General features: G+C 45.0%; 1 protein-coding gene across 1 annotated transcript in view; it reads left to right on the forward strand.

Annotated features, from left to right (window-relative positions):
* Positions 1 to 4,808: 4,808 nt before the first annotated feature.
* Positions 4,809 to 19,660, forward strand: part of acad11 (acyl-CoA dehydrogenase family, member 11) — a 37,101-nt gene continuing 22,249 nt past the window's right edge. Inside the window, exons 1-8 of the mRNA XM_078421446.1 lie at positions 4,809 to 4,942; positions 8,517 to 8,734; positions 10,426 to 10,574; positions 11,832 to 12,023; positions 13,704 to 13,862; positions 15,052 to 15,211; positions 16,411 to 16,552; positions 18,397 to 18,465. Coding sequence (XP_078277572.1) covers positions 8,524 to 8,734; positions 10,426 to 10,574; positions 11,832 to 12,023; positions 13,704 to 13,862; positions 15,052 to 15,211; positions 16,411 to 16,552; positions 18,397 to 18,465 — 1,082 coding nt within the window. The 5' untranslated portion in view covers positions 4,809 to 4,942; positions 8,517 to 8,523. The remainder of the gene's footprint in view (positions 4,943 to 8,516; positions 8,735 to 10,425; positions 10,575 to 11,831; positions 12,024 to 13,703; positions 13,863 to 15,051; positions 15,212 to 16,410; positions 16,553 to 18,396; positions 18,466 to 19,660) is intronic.

Here is a 19,660-nt window from a genome sequence, read left to right on the forward strand (position 1 = left end):
ACCCATACATCTTTGGTAGACAAAATGCTGGAGTAACTCAGCAGGTCAGGCAGCATCTCGGGAGAAAAGGAATGGGTGATGTTTCGGGTCGAGACCCTTCTTCAGACTGATGTCAGGGGAGGGGGTTGGACAAAGATAGAATGTAGTCGGAGACAGGAAAACTAGTGGAAGAACTGTGAAGGGGAGGGGATAGAGAGGGAAAGCAGGGACTATCTGAACTTAGAGAAGTCAATGTTCATACCGCTGGAGTGTAAACTACCCAAGCAAAATATGAGGTGCTGTTCCTCCAATTTGCGCTGGGCCTCACTCTGACAATGGAGGAGGCCCAGGACAGAAAGTTCAGATTGGGAATGGGATGGGGAGAGCCTCCTCTATAATGGATGAGGGGAACCCCCGTTTCCTAAAGAATGAGGACATCTCCGATGCCCTGGGATGGAACACCTCATCCTGGGCGCAGATGCGCTGTAGACGGAGGAATTGGGAGTAGGGGATAGAGTCTTTACAGGAAACAGGGTGGGAAGAAGTGTAGTCAAGATAGCTATAGGAGTCAGTAGGTTTGTAGTAGATGTCAGTCAATGGTCTGGTTCCTGTGATGGAGACGGTGAAATCTAGAAACGGTAGGGAGATGGTCCAAGTAAATTTGAGAGCAGGATGGAAATTAGTGGTGAAGTTGATGAAGTCAGTGTGTTCTGTATGGGTGCAGGGAGTAGCACCAATGCAGTCGTCAATGCAACTGAGGTAGAGTTTGGGGAGAGGGCCAGTGTACACCTGGAACAGGGATTGTTCGACGTACCCTACAAAGGGGCGGGCACAGACAGACATCTTTGGGATGTGGGAGGATACCGGAGCATCGGGAGGAAGTTAAAGAGATACCTCTCCAAAGAACCTTCGAGCAATTGGTTAGTTGGCCATTTTTCATATGACCCTTCATGGACGTACATCCAAGTTGTGTCATGGGAAGAGGAACGAGGCAGCAGACTAAAAGATTCAAGGATATGCTCAACACCTAGACAGAATAGTAAAGAAGGCATATGGTGTGCTTGCTTTTATAGGTCGTGCGCACTGAGTATAAGAGTCAGGAAGTCATGATGCAGCTCAATAGGACTTTGGTTAGACAATAGACAATAGGTGCAGGAGTAGGCCATTCAGCCCTTCGAGCCAGCACCGCCATTCAATGCGATCATGGCTGATCACTCTCAATCAGTACCCCGTTCCTGCCTTCTCCCCATACCGCTATCCTTAAGAGCTCTATCCAGCTCTCTCTTGAAAGCATCCAACGAACTGGTCTCCACTGCCTTCTGAGGCAGAGAATTCCACACCTTCACCACTCTCTGACTGAAAAAGTTCTTCCTCATCTCCGTTCTAAATGGTCTACCCCTTATTCTTAAACTGTGGCCCCTTGTTCTGGACTCCCCCAACATTGGGAACATGTTTCCTGCCTCTAATGTGTCCAATCCCCTAATTATCTTATATGTTTCAATAAGATCCCCCCTCATCCTTCTAAATTCCAGTGTATACAAGCCTAATTGCTCCAGCCTTTCAACATACGACAGTCCCGCCATTCCGGGAATTAACCTAGTGAACCTACGCTGCACGCCCTCAATAGGTCGCATTTAGAGTATTAGTTCAGTTTGCAGATACAGCACGGAAATGGGCCCTTCAGCCCACCCGAGTCCGTGCCGAACAACAATGACCCGTTCTCACTGATTCTATGTTATCCCACTTTCTCATTCCCTCCCTGCACACTAGGGGCATTTTACAGAGATCAATTAACCTACAAACCCACACATCTTTGGGATGTGGGAGGAAACTGGAACATCCAGAAGAAATCCATGCGGTTACAGGGAGAACATGCACACTCCACACGGACAGCAGCTGCAAATAGGATCGAACCGGGTCTCTAGAGCAGTGAGGCAGCAGCTCTACCCACTGCACAACTGTGTTGCCCAACCTTTTGCATGCATTTCCGGTCGCCCCATTACAGGAAGGATGTGGATGCTTTGAAGAGGGTGTAGAAGAGATTTACCAGAATGATGCCTGGATTAGGGGGTATTAGCTACTGGGAGGTGTTGGACATACCTGGATTGTTTTCTCTGGAACGCCAGAGGTTGCAGGGAAACCTGATAGAGGTATATAAAATTATGAGTGACATAGATAGGGTAGACAGTCAGAACTTTTTCCCAGGATGGAAAAATCAAATACAGGAGGGCATAGCATTAAGATGAGAGGGGCAAAATTTAAAGATGTGCAGGGCCGTTTTTTTTATACAGAGGGTGGTGAGTGCCTGGAACGTACTGCCAGGGGTGTTGGTTGAGGCATTATATATATATATATATATATACACAAACACATACACTTTGTTGTTTACTATGGTGTTTACAGAGTACTATGTTTACATAAGCCATTCCAGGCACTCACCACCCTCTGTGTAAAAAAACCCAGCCCCACACAACTCCTTTAAATTTTGCCCCTCTCATCTTAAAGCTATGCCCTCCTGTATTTGATTTTTCCATCCTGGGAAAAGTTTCTGTCTACCCAATTTGTCTGAAGAAGGGTCTCGACCCGAAAAGTCACCCATTCTTTCTCTCCCGAGATGCTGCCTGACCAGCTGAGTTACTCCAGCATTTTGTGTCTACCCACTATGTTTACATATATGTTGTGCTGCTGCAAGTTAGAATTTCATTGCTGCGTTTCAGGCCAAATGCCAATAAAACAGCCTTCACTCTCTTGACTCCTGACCCTCTAGAGATATTCCAGCACTTTGTGTCTTTTTTCTTTAATGTAATATATGCTGGAGCTCTTCTGCACCATGAGCAGAACGACCTGGTGGGACACTGCTCCACACTGACACCCAGTGACCACTGCCTGCACTTGTAGGCAGGCTAATGACCAAGATGTCATCATCATATCATCATCATTATACAGCCGGAAACAGGCCTTTTCGGCCCACCAAGTCCGTGCCGCCCAGCGATCCCCGTACATTAACACTATCCTACACCCACTAGGGACAATTTTTACATTTACCCAGCCAATTAACCTACATACCTGTACGTCTTTGGAGTGTGGGAGGAAACCGAAGATCTCGGAGAAAACCCACGCAGGTCACGGGGAGAACGTACAAACTCCTTACAGTGCAGCACCCGTAGTCAGGATCGAACCTGAGTCTCCGGCGCTGCATTCACTGTAAAGCAGCAACTCTACCGCTGCGCTACCGTGCGGTCTCTCCACCCCAAAATGCCCACCATCCCCTGAGCTCCACAGAAGCTGCTCAACCTTCTGTGGTCCTCCAGTGATTTATTTTCTCATTCAAGGCATAGAAGTTGTATAACTGTTGGGCAAAGTTTTAAAGGTGATGTGCCAGGCAGGTTTTTATCACAGAGGACGGTGGGTGCCTGGAATGCGTTACCAGGGGTGGTTGTGGACATATGATAGTGGCGTTCAAGAGGCTTTTAGTCAGGCACATGGATATACACTAAACAAAACAAATATAGAAGACCTAGGTAAGACCACCACTGAGTGTTGTAACAATGTTAGTTTCCTTACCCAAGGAAAAACATACTTGCTCGAGTGAAAATTCACTCGTCTGACTCCTGGCATGATGAATCACAGTTAGCAGGTTTGGTCAATGAGAAGAGTGAGATAATCTAATTCATACTCACAAAATATTTACAGGTGCGTGCGCCAGGATAGATGCTTCCCCTGACAATGTCATCCAGAATCGGGGGTCACAGAAGAATGCCATTTGGGACTGAAGTGAGGAAAAGGTCTCCAGTGACTGGTGAATCTTTGGAATTCTCTATCCTTGAGGCTTGATCATTGATTGAATGATTGAAAGATACAGCGTGGAAACAGGCCCTTTGGCCCAATCAAGGCCACACCGACATGATCGCACTTTTGCATCCACTCCCTACGCATTTGGGGGCAATTTTACAGAGGGCAATTAACCTGTATGCCTGTATGTGTTTGGGACGTGGGAGGAAAACGGAGCACCCAGAATAAACCCACGCGTTCACAGGGAGAACGTACAAACTCCACACAAACACCACCCATGCTCAGGATTGAATCTGGGTCTCTGGCGCTGTGAGGCGACAACTCCACCAGCTATGCTACTGTGCTGCCCCTCATTCGTTTGAAACAGAGATGAATAGATGTTTAGTCATAAAAAATAATTAAGGGATATGGGAGAATGTGTCAGAAGGAACTGCAGGTGCTGGTTTACACCGTAGACACAAAATGCTGGAGTAACTCATCAGGACAGGCAGCATCTCTGGAGAAAAGGAATAGGAAAGAAACGAACACAATTATGAGTTTTAAAAGACATTTGGACAGACAAGTGGGTACGAAGGGTTTGGAGGGATATATGGGCCAAATTGGGGCTAGGCCGGAATGTCGGCATGGACTCGGTGGAGCAAAGGGCCTGTCCCGCGCCGTATTGCCTCATGACTATTTAACGGTGGAACGGACTCGAGGGGCCGAATGGCCGTTTTCCTTCCCGAGGATGACGAGGGGAAGCCCGGCAGCGAGGTCGGACACAGGGGGAGGGTGATGGCGTAGTGACGGCCGGCGGTGGGCCGGGCCGGGCCGGGGAGAGGCGGAGCTGAGCCGAGGCGAGGCGAAGCCTGTGGCGGGGCGGGGCCTGTGGCGGGGCGGGGCCTGAGTCGAGGCGGGGCCTGAGTCGAGGCGGGGCCTGAGTCGAGGCGGGGCCTGAGTCGAGGCGGGGCCTGAGTCGAGGCGGGGCCTGTGGCGGGGCGGGGCCTGCGGCTGGGCGGGGGCAGTGGGAGGTGTCGAGGCCTAGACTAGTGTTGTGATCCCTCCGTCCAGTGGCCACGGCAGAAGAGCGGCGCCCGGCTGCAAGTCTGAGAACAAGTTTGTTGTCAACTCCATCCCGCAGATGTCTGAGTGAAACAAGCCGAGAACGTCCCAAAACAGTCTGGCAATTAAAGTTGGTAACTTTACTCTTCATACCCGAGCCAATTTACAATTGTACAAATAGTGCGAGACTTTTTTTAAATGGGTAACTAACTAGGTAACCTCACTGGTGGTTGAAGAGACAATGATTTACAGTTTTGCTTGGGCAATTTACAACCCAACGGTGTGAAGGTTGATTTCTCCAACTTCAAGTAACCCCTGCATCCCCCCCGCTTCCACCCCCTCTTCTACCCTCTCCCCTACCCTCTTCTACCCTCTCCCCAACCCCCTCTCCCCAACCCCCTCTCCCCTACCCCCTCTCTTCTACCCCCTCTTCTATCCCCTCTTCTATCCCCTCTTCTATCCCCTCTTCTATAATAATAATAATAATAATATTCATTTATTGTCATTGCAACGAGTACAACGAAATTAAAAAATAGCCAATCCTGACGGTGCGTACAAACATATATGCAATAAATGCAAAAACAAATAAATACATAAATACAATTAAATACAATTATATTAAGTACAAGATTTTTTAACGGTGTTGCCTAGTGCAAAGGTAGTGTTCAGTTCTCGTATGGCCCTGGGGTAAAAACTGTTCTTAAGTCTGTTTGTTCGGGATTTGATCGACCTGAAACGTCGACCAGAGGGCAGATGAACAAACAGACGGTGGCCGGGGTGGGATGGATCTTTTATTATTTTGCCTGCTCTACTGAGGCAGCGTAGGCTGAACAGGTGCTCCAGGGAGGGCAGTGAGCAGCCGATGATCTTCTGGGCCGTCGTGATGACCCTCTGAAGGGCCTTCCTGTCCTTTTCTGAGCAGCTGGCATACCATGTGGTTATACAGTATGCCAGCACACTCTCGATGGATCAGCGATAGAAGGACAACATGAGCTTCTCCTGCAGGTTGGTTTTCCTGAGGATCCTCAGGAAGTGGAGTCTCTGCTGTGCCTTCTTTACTGTGGTGATGGTGTTGGTAGACCAGGTAAGATCCTCTGCGATGTGCGTACCCAGGAACCTGAAAGCTGGTACCCTTTCCACACAGACCCCATTGATGTAGAGTGGGTCGTAATCTCCACTGGTTTTTCTAAAGTCAATTATAAGTTCCTTTGTTTTGGAGGAGTTCAGGACCAGATTGTTCACTGTCCCCTCTTCTATCCCCTCTTCTACCCCCTCTTCTACCCCCTCTCCTACCCCCTCCTCTACCCCCTCCCCTACCCCCTCCCCTACCCCCTCCCCTACCCCCTCACCTACCCTCTCTTCTACCCCCTCCCCCACCCTCATCATCCTACCAGTTCTGCTGTTCGCATCCTTGTATCCCTTCGTTATCACCTCTTCCTAAGCTAACAAATAGGCCATTATGGCCACACTTTATTGGCGAAGCCCAAGCGTACACTAGTTCCATCCTACACGTCTAAGGGCAATATACAGAAGCCAATTAACCTGCACTTCTTTGGAATGTGGGAGGAAACAGAGAACCGTAGATAAGCTGGAGTATCTCAGCGGGACAGGCAGCATCTCTGGAGAAAAGGAATAGGTGATGTTTCGGGTCAAGACCCTTCTTCAGACTGAGTGTCGGGAAAGGGAGACGAGTGATATAGACGGTGAGAAAGAACAACTGAATGAAAGATGTACAAAAAAGTAATTAACGCCATAAAGTAAAACAGTGAACTGCGTGGGTTTTCTCTGGGATTTCTGGTTTCCTCCCACACTCTAAGACATAGAGATTTGTAGGTTAATAGGTTTGGTAAAATTGTAAATTGTCCCTAGTGTTTGTAGGATCGTGTAAGTGTTTGGGGATTGCTGGTCGGCGCAGACTCGGTGGGCTGAAGGGCTTGTTTCCATGCTGTATCTCTAAAACTAAAACATATAATGCCTGGATAGACATTTGAAGAGCTGTTACCACAGGGCGGGGAACCTAGAACCTGAAAGAGGTATTTACCTAAGGTCCTTTATTAGCCATTGTAAATGTGATGATCTGTGACACAACATTCAAAGCATCAAACTCATACGCCTGATTTCAATTGAATGGGAAAAGGTGTCCTAGTTTTTCTCTGATCTTTTGTCTGACCTCATGCTTTATGGCACGATATGGTGAACCAAATGTTAGTGCACCCAACCACAATTCTGCCATCTTGTAGCTTTGACTGGATAATACGCGACAAAAGCTTTTAACTGTTGCTCGGTACATGTAACAATAATAAACTAAACGTATCTAAAATCTTCTACAGGTGTCCAAAATCATTAGAGGAATAGATCAGGTGGGCTCAGTCTCTTGACCAGATTAGGGGAATTGAGAACCAGAGGTTTAGGTGAGGTGGGAAAGATTTAATAGGAACCAGAGCGGTTACTTTTTCCATGCATAGGGTGGTGGGTGTATGGAAAGAGCTGCCGGAGGAGGTGGGTGAGGCAGTTACTATCACAATGTTTAAGAAACATTTGGGCTGGTACATGGATAGGCAGGTTTAGAGAGAAATGGGCCAAACTCGGGCAGGTGAGACTAGAGTAGATGGGACATGTTGGTCGATGTGGGCAAGTTTAGCCGAAGAGCCTCTTTTTCATACTCTATGACACTAAACTAACTAAATTAAACTAAACTTGAATCTCTGGAGTCTTGCTTTATTCGACCTGGAATGATGAATTTTACTGAGCTCTTATCCAGTAAATAAACGGGGGAAAAAACACTACAGATACTCGAAAGGAGTAAATGCTGGAAGTACACAATTTGTCAGGCACTGGTTGTGGGGGAGAGAAACAGAGTTAATGTTGTTAGTGTCAAAGTATTGGAGTAAAACTCGGCCGATCTGGCAGCTCCGCTGGAGGACGTGAATAAACCAGTCTGCTGTGTCCTGTTTATGTCCTCCTTAGATGCTGCCCGACCCACTGAGTTAATCCAGCTTCTTTTTTTGTATAAATTAGCATCTGCAGTTCCTTGGCTCAGCAGAGTTAATGTTTCAGGTCTACTGTTAGATATGAAGAAATAATTCAATTCAGTGCCAGAAAGACTTCTCGAGTCCTGAAGATATCTTTCATCTGGCAGCGACATATTTTGCGGCAAAATATTGGGATCAAAAAGACTTAAGAAAAATTCTATTATTTCTAAAGACCTCGGATGCTGTCTGTGTCTGTATGGAATTTGCATGTTCTCCCTGTGATGGCGTGGTTTTTTCTCCGGGTGCTCCGGTTTCCTCCCACACTCCAAAGACGTGCAGGTTTGTAGGTTTATTGACCTCGGTTAAATTGACCCGCTTGTGTAAGGTAGAACTAGTGTACGGGTGATAGTTGGTCAATGTGGACTCGGTGGGCCAAAGGATCTGTTTCCACGCTGTCTCAACTAAACTGAAACTAAAAATTGAACTATCTCTAATCAGACTTTATCTTGCAGTAAATATTATTCCCTTTATCCTGTATCTGTACAGTGTGGAGGCTCAATTGTAATCATGCATAGTTTTTCCACTGATTGGTTAGCACGCGACATAAAGCTTTTCACTGTACCTCAGTACACGTGACAGTGATAAACTAAACAAGTATTTCAAGTGTTGTGATTTCTGCACCTTTGGGCTTCCAATTAGCACACTTCTTGAAATCTCCCTTTCTTTCCCCAGCTGGAGCATGGTGGGCGCCACCACCATGTCAGTCTGTGGGATGTCCCGTATCTCACGGTATTGCTCGGCCAAAACGTGGAGGTTTACGCGCCTGTGCCATTTACCCCTCTGCGTGTGGGCTTCATCGCGATGGAAACACTCTGCCCCTCGACAGTACAAAGCCGTGATATTCGACATGGGTGGAGTTCTGATGCTTTCTCCGTACAGGATTGCCGCTGGTGAGGCTGCAGAATTTCAATTTGCTTTTTATTCAGGATGGTAAATAGTTGGAATAGAGTCGGGAGTTATACAGTGTGGAAACTGGAACCCAGATGATTGAGCCTGCAGCGCCAGAAGGTGGTGAATCAGTGGAATTAATTGCCATAGACGGCGGTGGAGGCCAAGGACTCGATACAGTGGATGTGGAGAGGATGTTTCCAGTAGTGCTAGAATCTGGGACCAAAGGGCACAGCCTCAGAATAAAAGGATATTCCTTTAGAATGGAGACAAGAAAGAATTTCTTTAGACAGAGGGTGGTGAATCTGTGGAATTCATTGCCACTGACAGCGATGGAGGCCAAATCATTGGGGTTTTTGTAAAAGCTGAGATTGATGAGTTCTTGATTAGCAAGGGTGTCAAAGGGTATAGGGAGAAGGAAGGAAAATGGGGTGGAGAGGGTAAAAATAGCTCAGCCATGATTGAATGGCAGAGCAGACTTGATAGGCCGAATGGCCTAATTCTGCTATATGTCGTGATGTATGTCATATATGTCTTATGACAGAGATATGTCTTATGACATCAAGTACCCTAAACATTAATCCCATTTGTACCTAACCTGGATGAAACTACCTTACAGTGCAGCATATAAAGTGTTAAACTCAGAATACATTTCGATTTCCCACTTGGACAGTTTTTAAATGATTAACAGCAGTTGGACAAATGTATCGAGAACAGCCAACGTTTACACAGTTCATTTCTCAGTTTCAGAGGAAGGACAGAGATTTGGCTGCACTTATTTTATCCTTTGATATTTGATAAACAACAAGCTCGTGTCTTTGCAGAGACCACAGTTACTGGGAGGATAAATGGCTGCTTTTGTACCTTTCACAAGCAGGTTTTTCTGCTTTCTCAGCTGTCCAGGGCAGCTGAGAAACTTAAACTGTTTGGCAGTGGAGGGAAATACAGAGATGAGGACACTTTGTCATTTTGCCAACTCTCAATTCCTCCGTCTCCACTGCATCTGCTCCCAAGATGAGGTTTTCCGTACTAGGACAGTCATGATGTCCTCAGTCTTCAGGGAAAGTGGGTTTCCCCTTTCTGTCATCGATGGGAGCCTCACACTTGTCTCCTCTGTGTCCCATAGCTCTGCTCTCACTCCCCCACACTCCAGCAGGACAGAGCCCCCCTGGTCCTCATCTTTCACTCCACTAGTCTCTGCATCTAACATAGGATTGTCTGATGTTTCCGTCACCTCCGACCTGATCCCACCACTAATCCCATCTTCCCATCTCCACCCCTTTCCGCCTTCCGTGGAGACTGCTCCCTCTGCAACTCCTTGGTTCACTCACCCCTTCCTATCCAAACCACTGCCTCCTAAGGTACTTTCCCCTGCAACCCCTGCAGGAGATGCAACATCTGTCCTTATACCTTCTCCCTCGACTCCATCCAGGGACCCCGAAAGTCCTTTCAGGTGACATAGACGTTCACATGTCATCTATCCTTTTTCTCCAGAGAAGCTGCCTAACCCGCTGAGTTACTCCAGCACTTTGTGTCTATCTTTGGGTTAAACCAATACCTGCAGTTCTTTGTTTCTATGGTCCAGTTTAGTTGCAGTAGCCTTTCTGAAGGCTATAACCTCCATGTTTTGTAGCTCCCAGCTGTCGACTATTCTATAATCCATAGCTTTTTAAAAATTCTTCCTGTTCCTCAGAGTGGGAGCAGCAGAATCGTCTCCAGGCTGGGTCAATATGGCGGACAATATTAAGTGGAGAGATTCGCATTGCGTGGGATCGCTGCATGCTGGGAGAACTGACATTTGAAGAGTTTGTAAAATTGTGCGGCAAAGATCCAGGGACGGCTGTAAGTATCACTCAGATTTTAAAATAATCAATAAGCAGAAATCTGATTCTCACTAATGTGGTTGTTATTAAAAATATAACTTTTTATTGGGAGATACTAAAGGAATATTACCAAGATTGATTTTAGATAAATATCAGGAAAGATTTCTCAAAATAGCAATAGCAAAAAAATGTGTAGCGGTCACTTGGAAAGATCATAAGGAAATAAGAATTGAAAGATGGTATGCAGAAATGCGTAGTTGTATCCCATTAGAAAAAGCTACTTATAATCTGAGAAATAGATATGATTTCTTTTTGAAACTTTGGAACCCATTCACTTTAAAACTAGGATTAAGAATTGGAAATATTTAATTTCAGGATTGTTTTGATACCCTTAAAAAGAATTTAATAAGAAATTAGCCGGAAATGTTTCTTTCTTGTCTCCAGGTTTCCTTCTTTCTTTCTTTCTTTCTTTTTTTTCTTCTTCTTTTTTTTTCTTCTTTCTTTTTTCTTTTTTTTCTTTTTCTTTCTTTTTTCTCCTTTTTCCTCTTTTTTCTAACTGGGGGTGGGGGGGGGGGTGGGGGGGAGGGGGGTTGTGGGTGGGGAGATAATACAGAACAATACATGTATAATCGAATTTGTAATGTATAATCGAATTTATAATGTAGGTATCATTGGGTACGATGAGCTGTAACATGTATGTGTTTTGTTAAAATTTAAATAAAATTAATTAAAAAAAATAAAAAATAAAAAAAATAAAAAATATATATATATAACTATAGACAACAAGTAGAAACATAGGAAATAGGTGCAGGACTAGGCCCTTCGAGCCAGCAATATGATCATGGCCTTTTTTCGTGTTGTATGACTCTGACTGTAATACTGTAGTTGATTTCCAGCAAGCACAGTATTTCTAAATGGTATCTTTTGCCGATCATATCCCATGAACATTCATAGACCTCCCGTTCTATTTTAAAATTATATGTGTAGGAAAGAACTGTAGATGCATGTTTAAATCGAATGTAGACACAAAATGCTGGAGTAACTCAGCGGGACAGGCAGCGTCTCTGGAGAGAAGGAATGGGTGACTTTCGGGTCGAGACCCCACTTCAGACTGAACCCATTCCTTCTCTCCAGAGATGCTGCCTGCCCTGCTGCGTTACTCCAGCATTTTGTGTCTACATTTTTAAAAATGATCTATTTTACTTGTGTGTTTTCCTAATTGTGTTGTTTCTTTTTATTTTTCACTTGTACATCATTTCCCTCTGTTGAATGACAGAATCAAACTCCCAATGCCGTCCAATCTTACTTATTGAAAATGACAGATCACATGAGTGATCAGATGTGTGTGGCAATGAGAGAGGCAGTTCAGTGCATCAAGGCAGAGGGACTGAAAGCTGCTATACTGACCAATAACTTTTGGTTCAAAGGCCAGAGTGCCTTGCCTTCAGATAAAAACCTTTTTGATGTGGTGAGTACAATTCTTCAGGCAAGGTTTATTTTCTTTCTGCATCTTTGTCGTGTTGCACAAAGAAGCTATTAAATCGAGCTGAGGCTGCCAACGCTCTCTGCCACCATGTGGACTCTGCTTTAAGTTCAGTCCTGCTTCTTTTCTGTGTCTGACGAAAGGTCCCGACCCGAAAGGTCACCCATCCATGACCCAGAGATGCTGCCCGACCTGCTGAGTTACTCCAGCGCTTTATGTTTAAGCAATCCATCAAGGTTTCCTTTTTTTTAATGTACAGTCTTTAGCATTTTACTAAATATGCATTGTTCACTTTGATTCCAGTGATTTGCGCAGTTCCTCAGAGATGTGACCTCCGACTAATGTAGTGCAGAGTCAAATGCACAAATTATAAGCCATGGATGCAGAAATCAAATTGGAGTGAGAGTCAAAGCGTTTTGCTTCAGTGCCCTTTGAAATTTCTTCATGAGGAGAGACAGACGGAGGGATGTAAAATTATTATGAGAGGCATAGATTGGCAGAATGTGCAAGTGCTAAAATCTGAAATATAAAGTTATCAAGTTATCAAAGTTATCAATATTAAGATTTTCCCAATCTCGTTGTACCCCTGGGTACAATGACAATAAAGATATATTATATTGTAAATTAATTGCTGATCAGGAAGCATCTATGGAATAAAACTATGGAGTACATGCTTCAGGTCAAAGAGCCATTCCAACAAGTTTTGATGAAATGTCATTGACTTAAAACATTAAATAGAGGAAAATTAGATTTAATGCTGCCCAGGCAGCTGATTATTTGAATTTATTTTTCTAAATATTTCCAGCATTTAAATTCCCAGAATACTGTAGTTGTACAAGGCGTTATGAAAGCCACATTTGCAGTATTGTGTAGAAAGGAACTGCAGATGCAGGTTTATGCCAAAGATGAACGCAAAGTACCGGAGTAACTCAGCGGGTCAGGCAGCTGGGGGGGGGTGGGAAAGGATGGTTGATGTTTTGGGTCGGGATCCTTCTTCAGACTTCAGGAGTATTAAGTTCAGTTTTGGTTGTCTAGCTATGGGAAGGCTGTTTTTGAGCTTGAAAGAGTGCAGAGAAGATATACGAGGATGTTGCCAGGACTTGAGGGCCTTTTTTTAAATACATAGGCAGACAGTCGGAACCTTTTTCGCAGAGTGGAAATAACAAATACTAGAGAGCACAGCTTTAAGGTGAGAGGGGCAAAGTTAAAGGAAGTGTGCAGGGAAGGTTTTACTTATACAGAGGGCGGTGAGTTCCTGGAACACACTGCTGGAGTTGGTGGTGGAGGCAGATACGTTAGTGGCATCCCAGAGACCTTTCGATAGGCACATGGATATGCAGGAAATAGAGGGATATGGATCATGTCCAGGCAGATAAGTGTTGGTCTTGACATCATGTTCGGCACAGACATTCTGAGCCGAAAGGGCCTGTTCTTGTGCTGTACGGTTCTATGTATAAGAAAAAAACTGCAGATGCTGGTATAAATCGAAGGTAAACACAAAATGCTGGAGTAACTCAGCGGGTCAGGCAGCATCTCGGGAGAGAAGGAATGGGTGACATTTCGGGTCGACCCGAAACGTCACCCATTCCTTCTCTCCCGAGATGCTGCCTGACCCGCTGAGTTACTCCAGCATTTTGTGTCTACCTGCATTGTTCTATGTTGCAGATTGTCGAGTCGTGCCGGGAAGGAGTTTCCAAACCGAACCCTGAGATTTACAAACTCTGTTTGGACCGATTGAAGGTCTGCCCTGAAGAGTCCATTTTCCTCGATGATCTTGGACAAAACCTGAAAGCAGCAGCCCAGCTTGGGATCCACACCATTAAGGTATTGCAGCGAGTCCGAGACTGTAATGGGTTAATGATGATGAGAGATGCATTGTACAGGTGCCATTGATTCTGCCAATATTAGTTTGGAGACACAGCATGGAAACAGGCCTTTCTGCCCACCAGGTCCACACCAACCATCAATCACCCATTCACACTATTTATATGTCATTGCCATTCCTACACACTAGGGACAATTTACAGAGGCCAATTACCCAACAAACCTGAACGTCTTTGGGATGGGGGTCACAGGGAGAACGTGCAAACTCCACACAGATAGCACCTGAGGTCAGGATCGAACCTGGGTCTCCGGCACCGTGAGGCAACAGCTCTACCAGCTGTGCCACTGCTGCCCAAACTACAGCTTTTCTTCATCCTCGTTATCAGATGGCATTTTCTCCTCTCTCAAATCTCCAGCACCTAGACCACTTGAGTAATTTTTGTAAATGAACCAGATGGTGATCACAAATGATGGTTCTGGCATCACAATACAACTCACACTATCCATAGTTATATTTTTTCCAGGTCGCCAGATAGATATCCAGAGTGGAAACTCTGGTCCACTCTCGCCCAGAGGGAACTGAATCCAACAGCCTCTTTGGCCGGGAATCAGTTTGAAGACCTTTATAGTCTGAATGGTGCATCTGTGTGTTGCTCTAACTCATAAGGCTACTGCTCGGCTCCATTGCAGAGTTCATTATAGCATGGATGTTAAATAGTTTATAAAATACAGAATCAACAGCTGAACAACAATATGAGGGGGTGGGAGGGTAGGTGGGGGAGGTGGAATCTCATCGAAACCTACCGAATAATGAAAGCCCTAGATATAGTGGATGTGGAGAGGATGTTTCCACTAGTGGGAGAGCACAGCCTCTGAATAAAAGAATGTAGTATTAGAATGGAGACAAAGAGGAATTTCCTTTGCCAGAGGGTGGTGAATCTGTGAAATTCATCACCACAGATGGCTGTGGAGGCCAAGTCATTGGTTATTTTTAAAGCAGAGAATGATAGATTCTTGATTAGTAAGGATGTCAAAGGTTACAGGGAGGAGGCAGGAGAAATGGGTTGAGAGGGAAAGATAGTTCAGTCATGATTGAATGGCAAAACAGACACAATGGGCCAAAGAGCCTAATTCTGCTCCTGTGTCTTATGGTCTAAGATTGGGACAGGTTTTTGATTTTAATTTCTAGGTTGCAGATAGAGCCACAGCTATCCAGGAGCTGGAGGTCAAGCTGGGGTTTCCGCTGCGTGGCTTTGTGCATGGGACTCGGGCTGTTCGTAAAGACATGGAAATTCCGACAGACAGTCTAAAGAATTACCTCCAAACTACTCTGGGGCTAAGTTCAGAAGGTATGTTGCACACCTTCCTGAAACCCTTATCTCAGCAGTGTTGGATTCTTGGAAGATCAGAAATAGAAATGCACGAGAACAGAAATTCTTCACCATTTAATAGGATAGTCGCTGGTTTTGTCTTGGTGTCATTTTCTTTTACACTGACCCCATATCTTTTGATTCTCTTAATATTCAAAAATCGATTGATTTCTCTCTTGAATGTTTTCGGCTGTGCTCTGGAGTGAAGAATTCCTAAATTTTATTGTCCTCCAGGTGAAAAAAATTACTTCCCATCTCGGTGAATGGCAGACTTTGAACCCCTGTTCTGGATACCCAACGTAAAAAAAAATGTTTCCTTTAATCTAATACTATCTTTAACTTGTCTGAGCAGCCAAACCCACCAATGTTTTCTGCCTTCATAGTTCTTTGCTCTACCTAAACTAATCCTCCTACTTAATTTTCCGAGGAAAGGTTTAGAGGAAAGTAGTCCAAATGCATGCAGTAGGACCAGGTTGGATAGACATTTTGGTCATTATGGACAGGTTGGGCCAAAGGGTCTATATCTGTACAACTAAATATGCTACAATTATATTTCTGGTCTGATCTCCTTATCCAAGGAAGTATTTGCTTGCCTTAGAGAGAACATTGAGACGGCTTCACGATAATTAACTCAGATAATAAGAAGATGTTCACAAGATTTTGCGGCGCAGTGGTAGAATTGTTGCCTTACAGCGCCAGAGACCCGGGTTCAATCCTGACTACGGGTGCTATATGTTCTGTACTGTCTGTACGTTCTCCCCGAGACCTGCGTGGGTTTTCTCCGGGTGCTCCGGTTTCCTCCCACACTCCAGGCATGCAGGTTTGTGGGCAAATTGGCTTGGTAAAATTGTTCCTAGTGTGTGTAGGATTGAGTTAGTGTGCGGGGATCGCTGGTCGGTGAGGACTCGGTGGGCCGAAGGGCCTGTTTCCGCACTGTATCTCTAAACTAAACGGGTATTGTGAATTGAGTGGAACTGCTAACATTTTGCTAGGCTGTCAGGCTGACACTGGAAACAAACATGCAGCCCTACACTCTGTTAGTGAATTATTGTAATCTGTGGGTGCACTAGGCTACTGTGTTTTCCGTGGAGTTATGTCCGTTACCAGTGTTGCCATGGTGGGAATTAGTTTATTGATGATGACTTGTTTAATACATTAAACAATTGATCTGGTTCCAGATGCAGTGCTCCTCCGTCAGTTCAGTCACGGACAATCTAATCCTACGTACCACGTGCAGATTGGCGCCCACCAGCTGGTCCTGAGAAAGAAACCGCCTGGAAAACTCCTGCCGTCGGCACATGCAGTGGAGAGAGAATACAGGTGTGTTGTGAGTAAACGGAGGAAGAAAAAATACACAACTGCTGGAGTAACTCAGCAAGTCAGGCTGCATTTTTCCTGCTTCATCATATTCCTTTTTAAAAATCCAGACATGTGTATCTCCAGATACTTTGTTTGACTCCTTTTAGTTTAGAAATACAGGGCGGATACAGGTCCTTCGGCAGACCAGCGGGCCCCATACACCAGCTCTACCCAACACCTTAGGATCAATTTACAATCTTTACCCAATTAACCTACAAACCTGTACGACTTTGAGGTGTGGGAGGAAACCTGAACACCCGAGGAAAACATATGTGGTTATGGGGAGAATGTACAAGACACCACTTGATCGAACCCGTGTCTCTGGCGCTGTTAGACAGCAACTCTACCTCTAATAAGATGAAGCAGGAGTAAAGAATGTAAACAGAATTCACATTGATAACACAAATGAAAATTGAACTAAATGTAGAAACATCAGAGGAAAAGTAAGTCGAAGGAGAGTGGACAGGCAGCTCACGTAAAAGGGAATCAAGAATTTCCCCTTGGCTTATAAGTAATAAATTATAGTGCCAAGAGGGAAAGAACTGATCAAGTATCAAAAAGCAGATATCATGATAGAGGTGCCAAAAGAATACTTTGCATTTATCTTTACAAAGAAAGTAGTTACTCCCAATCTGAAAGTTAAAGAGCAAGTGATTGAGGAGCTGGATGAGGAAAAAATTGGTAAACTCGTTCTGTTAGTAAGGATGCCTGTACATGCGGTAAGTTAGTCACCAGGTCAGGATGGGATGTAACCCCTTTGTTAGGGGGAAGCAGTAATCAAAACAGGGGAGTTGCTCACCATATTCTTCATAAGGGTGGATGCTAAATAGTATTCCCTTAGTTCCCGGCAGGATTTATATAACTGTAGGTTTGTGCTGGTGACCATGAGATTGCTGGTAATGCTGATCAAGGACTTAATAAATAGGCGGCACAATAGACAATAGGTGTTACAATTCAAGCCAGCACCACCATTCAATGTGATCATGGCTGATCATTCTCACTCAGTACCCCGTTCCTGCCTTCTCCCCATACCCCCTGACTCCGCTATCCTTAAGAGCTCTATCTAGCTCTCTCTTGAATGCATTCAGAAAATTGCCCTCCACTGCCTTCTGAGGCAGAGAATTCCACAGATTTACAACTCTCTGACTGAAAAAGTTTTTCCTCATCAGTGTCAGAGACCCGGGATCGATCCTGACTATGGGTGCTGTTTGTGCGGAGCTTGTACATAAACCGTGTGGGTTTTCTCCAGGTGCTCCAGTTTCCTCCCACATTCAAAGACGTACAAGTTTATAGGTTAAACGGCTTTGGTAAAATTGTAAAATAGCTCTTAGTGTGTAGGGTAGTGCTAGTGTACGGGATCGGTGGTCGGCGCGGACCTGGTTGACCAAAGGGCCTGTTTCCGCGCCATATCTCTGAGTTAAACTAAATAATGGGCAAACACGGATTAATAAGTAAAGCCAGCATGCAATTGAAAGCTTCCCATACATGTTGAATTGCATACACCCAGGAGGGGAGGAAAGAACTGGTTAAAACAGGGAAGTTGCAGAGGTCTAAAGAAGGGTCTCGACCCGAAACGTCACCTATTCCTTTTCTCCAGAGGTGCTGTCTGACCCGTTGAGTTACTCCAGCATTTTGTGTCTACCTTTGGTTTAAACCAGCATCTGCAGTTCTTTCCTACACAAGTTGCAGAGGTCGTGGACATTTAATTATTCTAAAAATTCATTCATTCTAAAGATTATTTTGTAGTTTGCTGAGAGGATTAAGTAACGGCTTAAAGTTTCACTTTCATTTCTCTGTTTATTCAGGGTGATGAAGGCTCTCGGAGCTGTGGGAATTCCCACTCCTACGCTACTCGACATTTGCGAGGACCCCAGGTACATACAAAAGATGGGCTCCAATGTATGTTGTGTATAAATAAGTGCATGAGTAACGTCATTATTGCCAACAAGAGTGATATATTTGGAAAAAAGAGTAGGTATGCAACCTGAGATGGGGGTCAAGTGGGTGTCATAGAGTTATACAACACAGAAAAAGGCCTTCAACCCAACTTGTCTATGCCCACTAACCTGCCTACCTGAACCTGTCCCATTTCCTTGTGTTTGCCCCAAACTATTCCTATCCATAGATCCAAACCATTCCTATCCATGCGCCAAACTATTCCTATCCATACAAGAACACTAGAACACAAGAAAATAGGAGCAGGAGTAGGCCAACCGGCCCCTCGAGTCCGCTCCACCATTCAATACGATCATGGCTGATCCCACCCCAACCCCCTTCCCACTATCGCCCTTCTTCCCACCCAAAAGAACCGTGTGATCTCCTGGGAGAGGCGAAAAACCGGATAAAAACCCAGGCCAATTTGTGAAAAAAATCTGGGAAATTCCTCTCCGACCCCAAGCTAGGCGATCGAAACTTGTCCAGGAGATTACTCAGGTCTTACTATACTAACAATAGCTCATGTCCACTTCCCTGCCCGCTCCCCGTAACCCCTAATTCCCTTGTTTATTAAAAAACAATCTATTTCCGTTTTAAATTTATTTAACGTTCCTGCTTCCACAGCTCCCTGAGGCAGCGAATTCCACAGACTAACCACCCTCTGAGTGAAGAAGTTTCTCCTCATCTCAGTTTTAAAAGAGCCCCCTCTTATTCTAAGACTATGCCCCCTAGTTCTGGTCTCCCCGATCATCGGAAACATCTTTAGCGCATCCACCCGATCAAGGCCGCTCACGATCTTATACGTTTCAATAAGATCGCCTCTCATTCTTCTGAACTCCAATGAGGAAAGTCCCAACCTACTTAACCATTCCTCATATGTCAACCCCCTCATCCCTGGAATTAACTGTGTAAACCTTCTCTGCACTGCTTCCAGAGCAAGTACATCCCTCCTTAAATATGGACACCAAAACTGCACACAGTATTCCAAATGCGGTCTTACCAATACTGTATACAGCTGCAGCAACACCTCCCTACTTTTATACTCTATCCCCCTGGCAATAAAGGCTAAGACTCCATTGGCCTTCCTAATCACTTGCTGCACCTGCATACTAACTTTTTGTGATTCATAGATCC

The sequence above is a fragment of the Rhinoraja longicauda genome, chromosome 25, assembly GCF_053455715.1.
Source record: "Rhinoraja longicauda isolate Sanriku21f chromosome 25, sRhiLon1.1, whole genome shotgun sequence".
In the NCBI taxonomy this organism is placed as follows: Eukaryota; Metazoa; Chordata; class Chondrichthyes; order Rajiformes; family Arhynchobatidae; genus Rhinoraja; species Rhinoraja longicauda.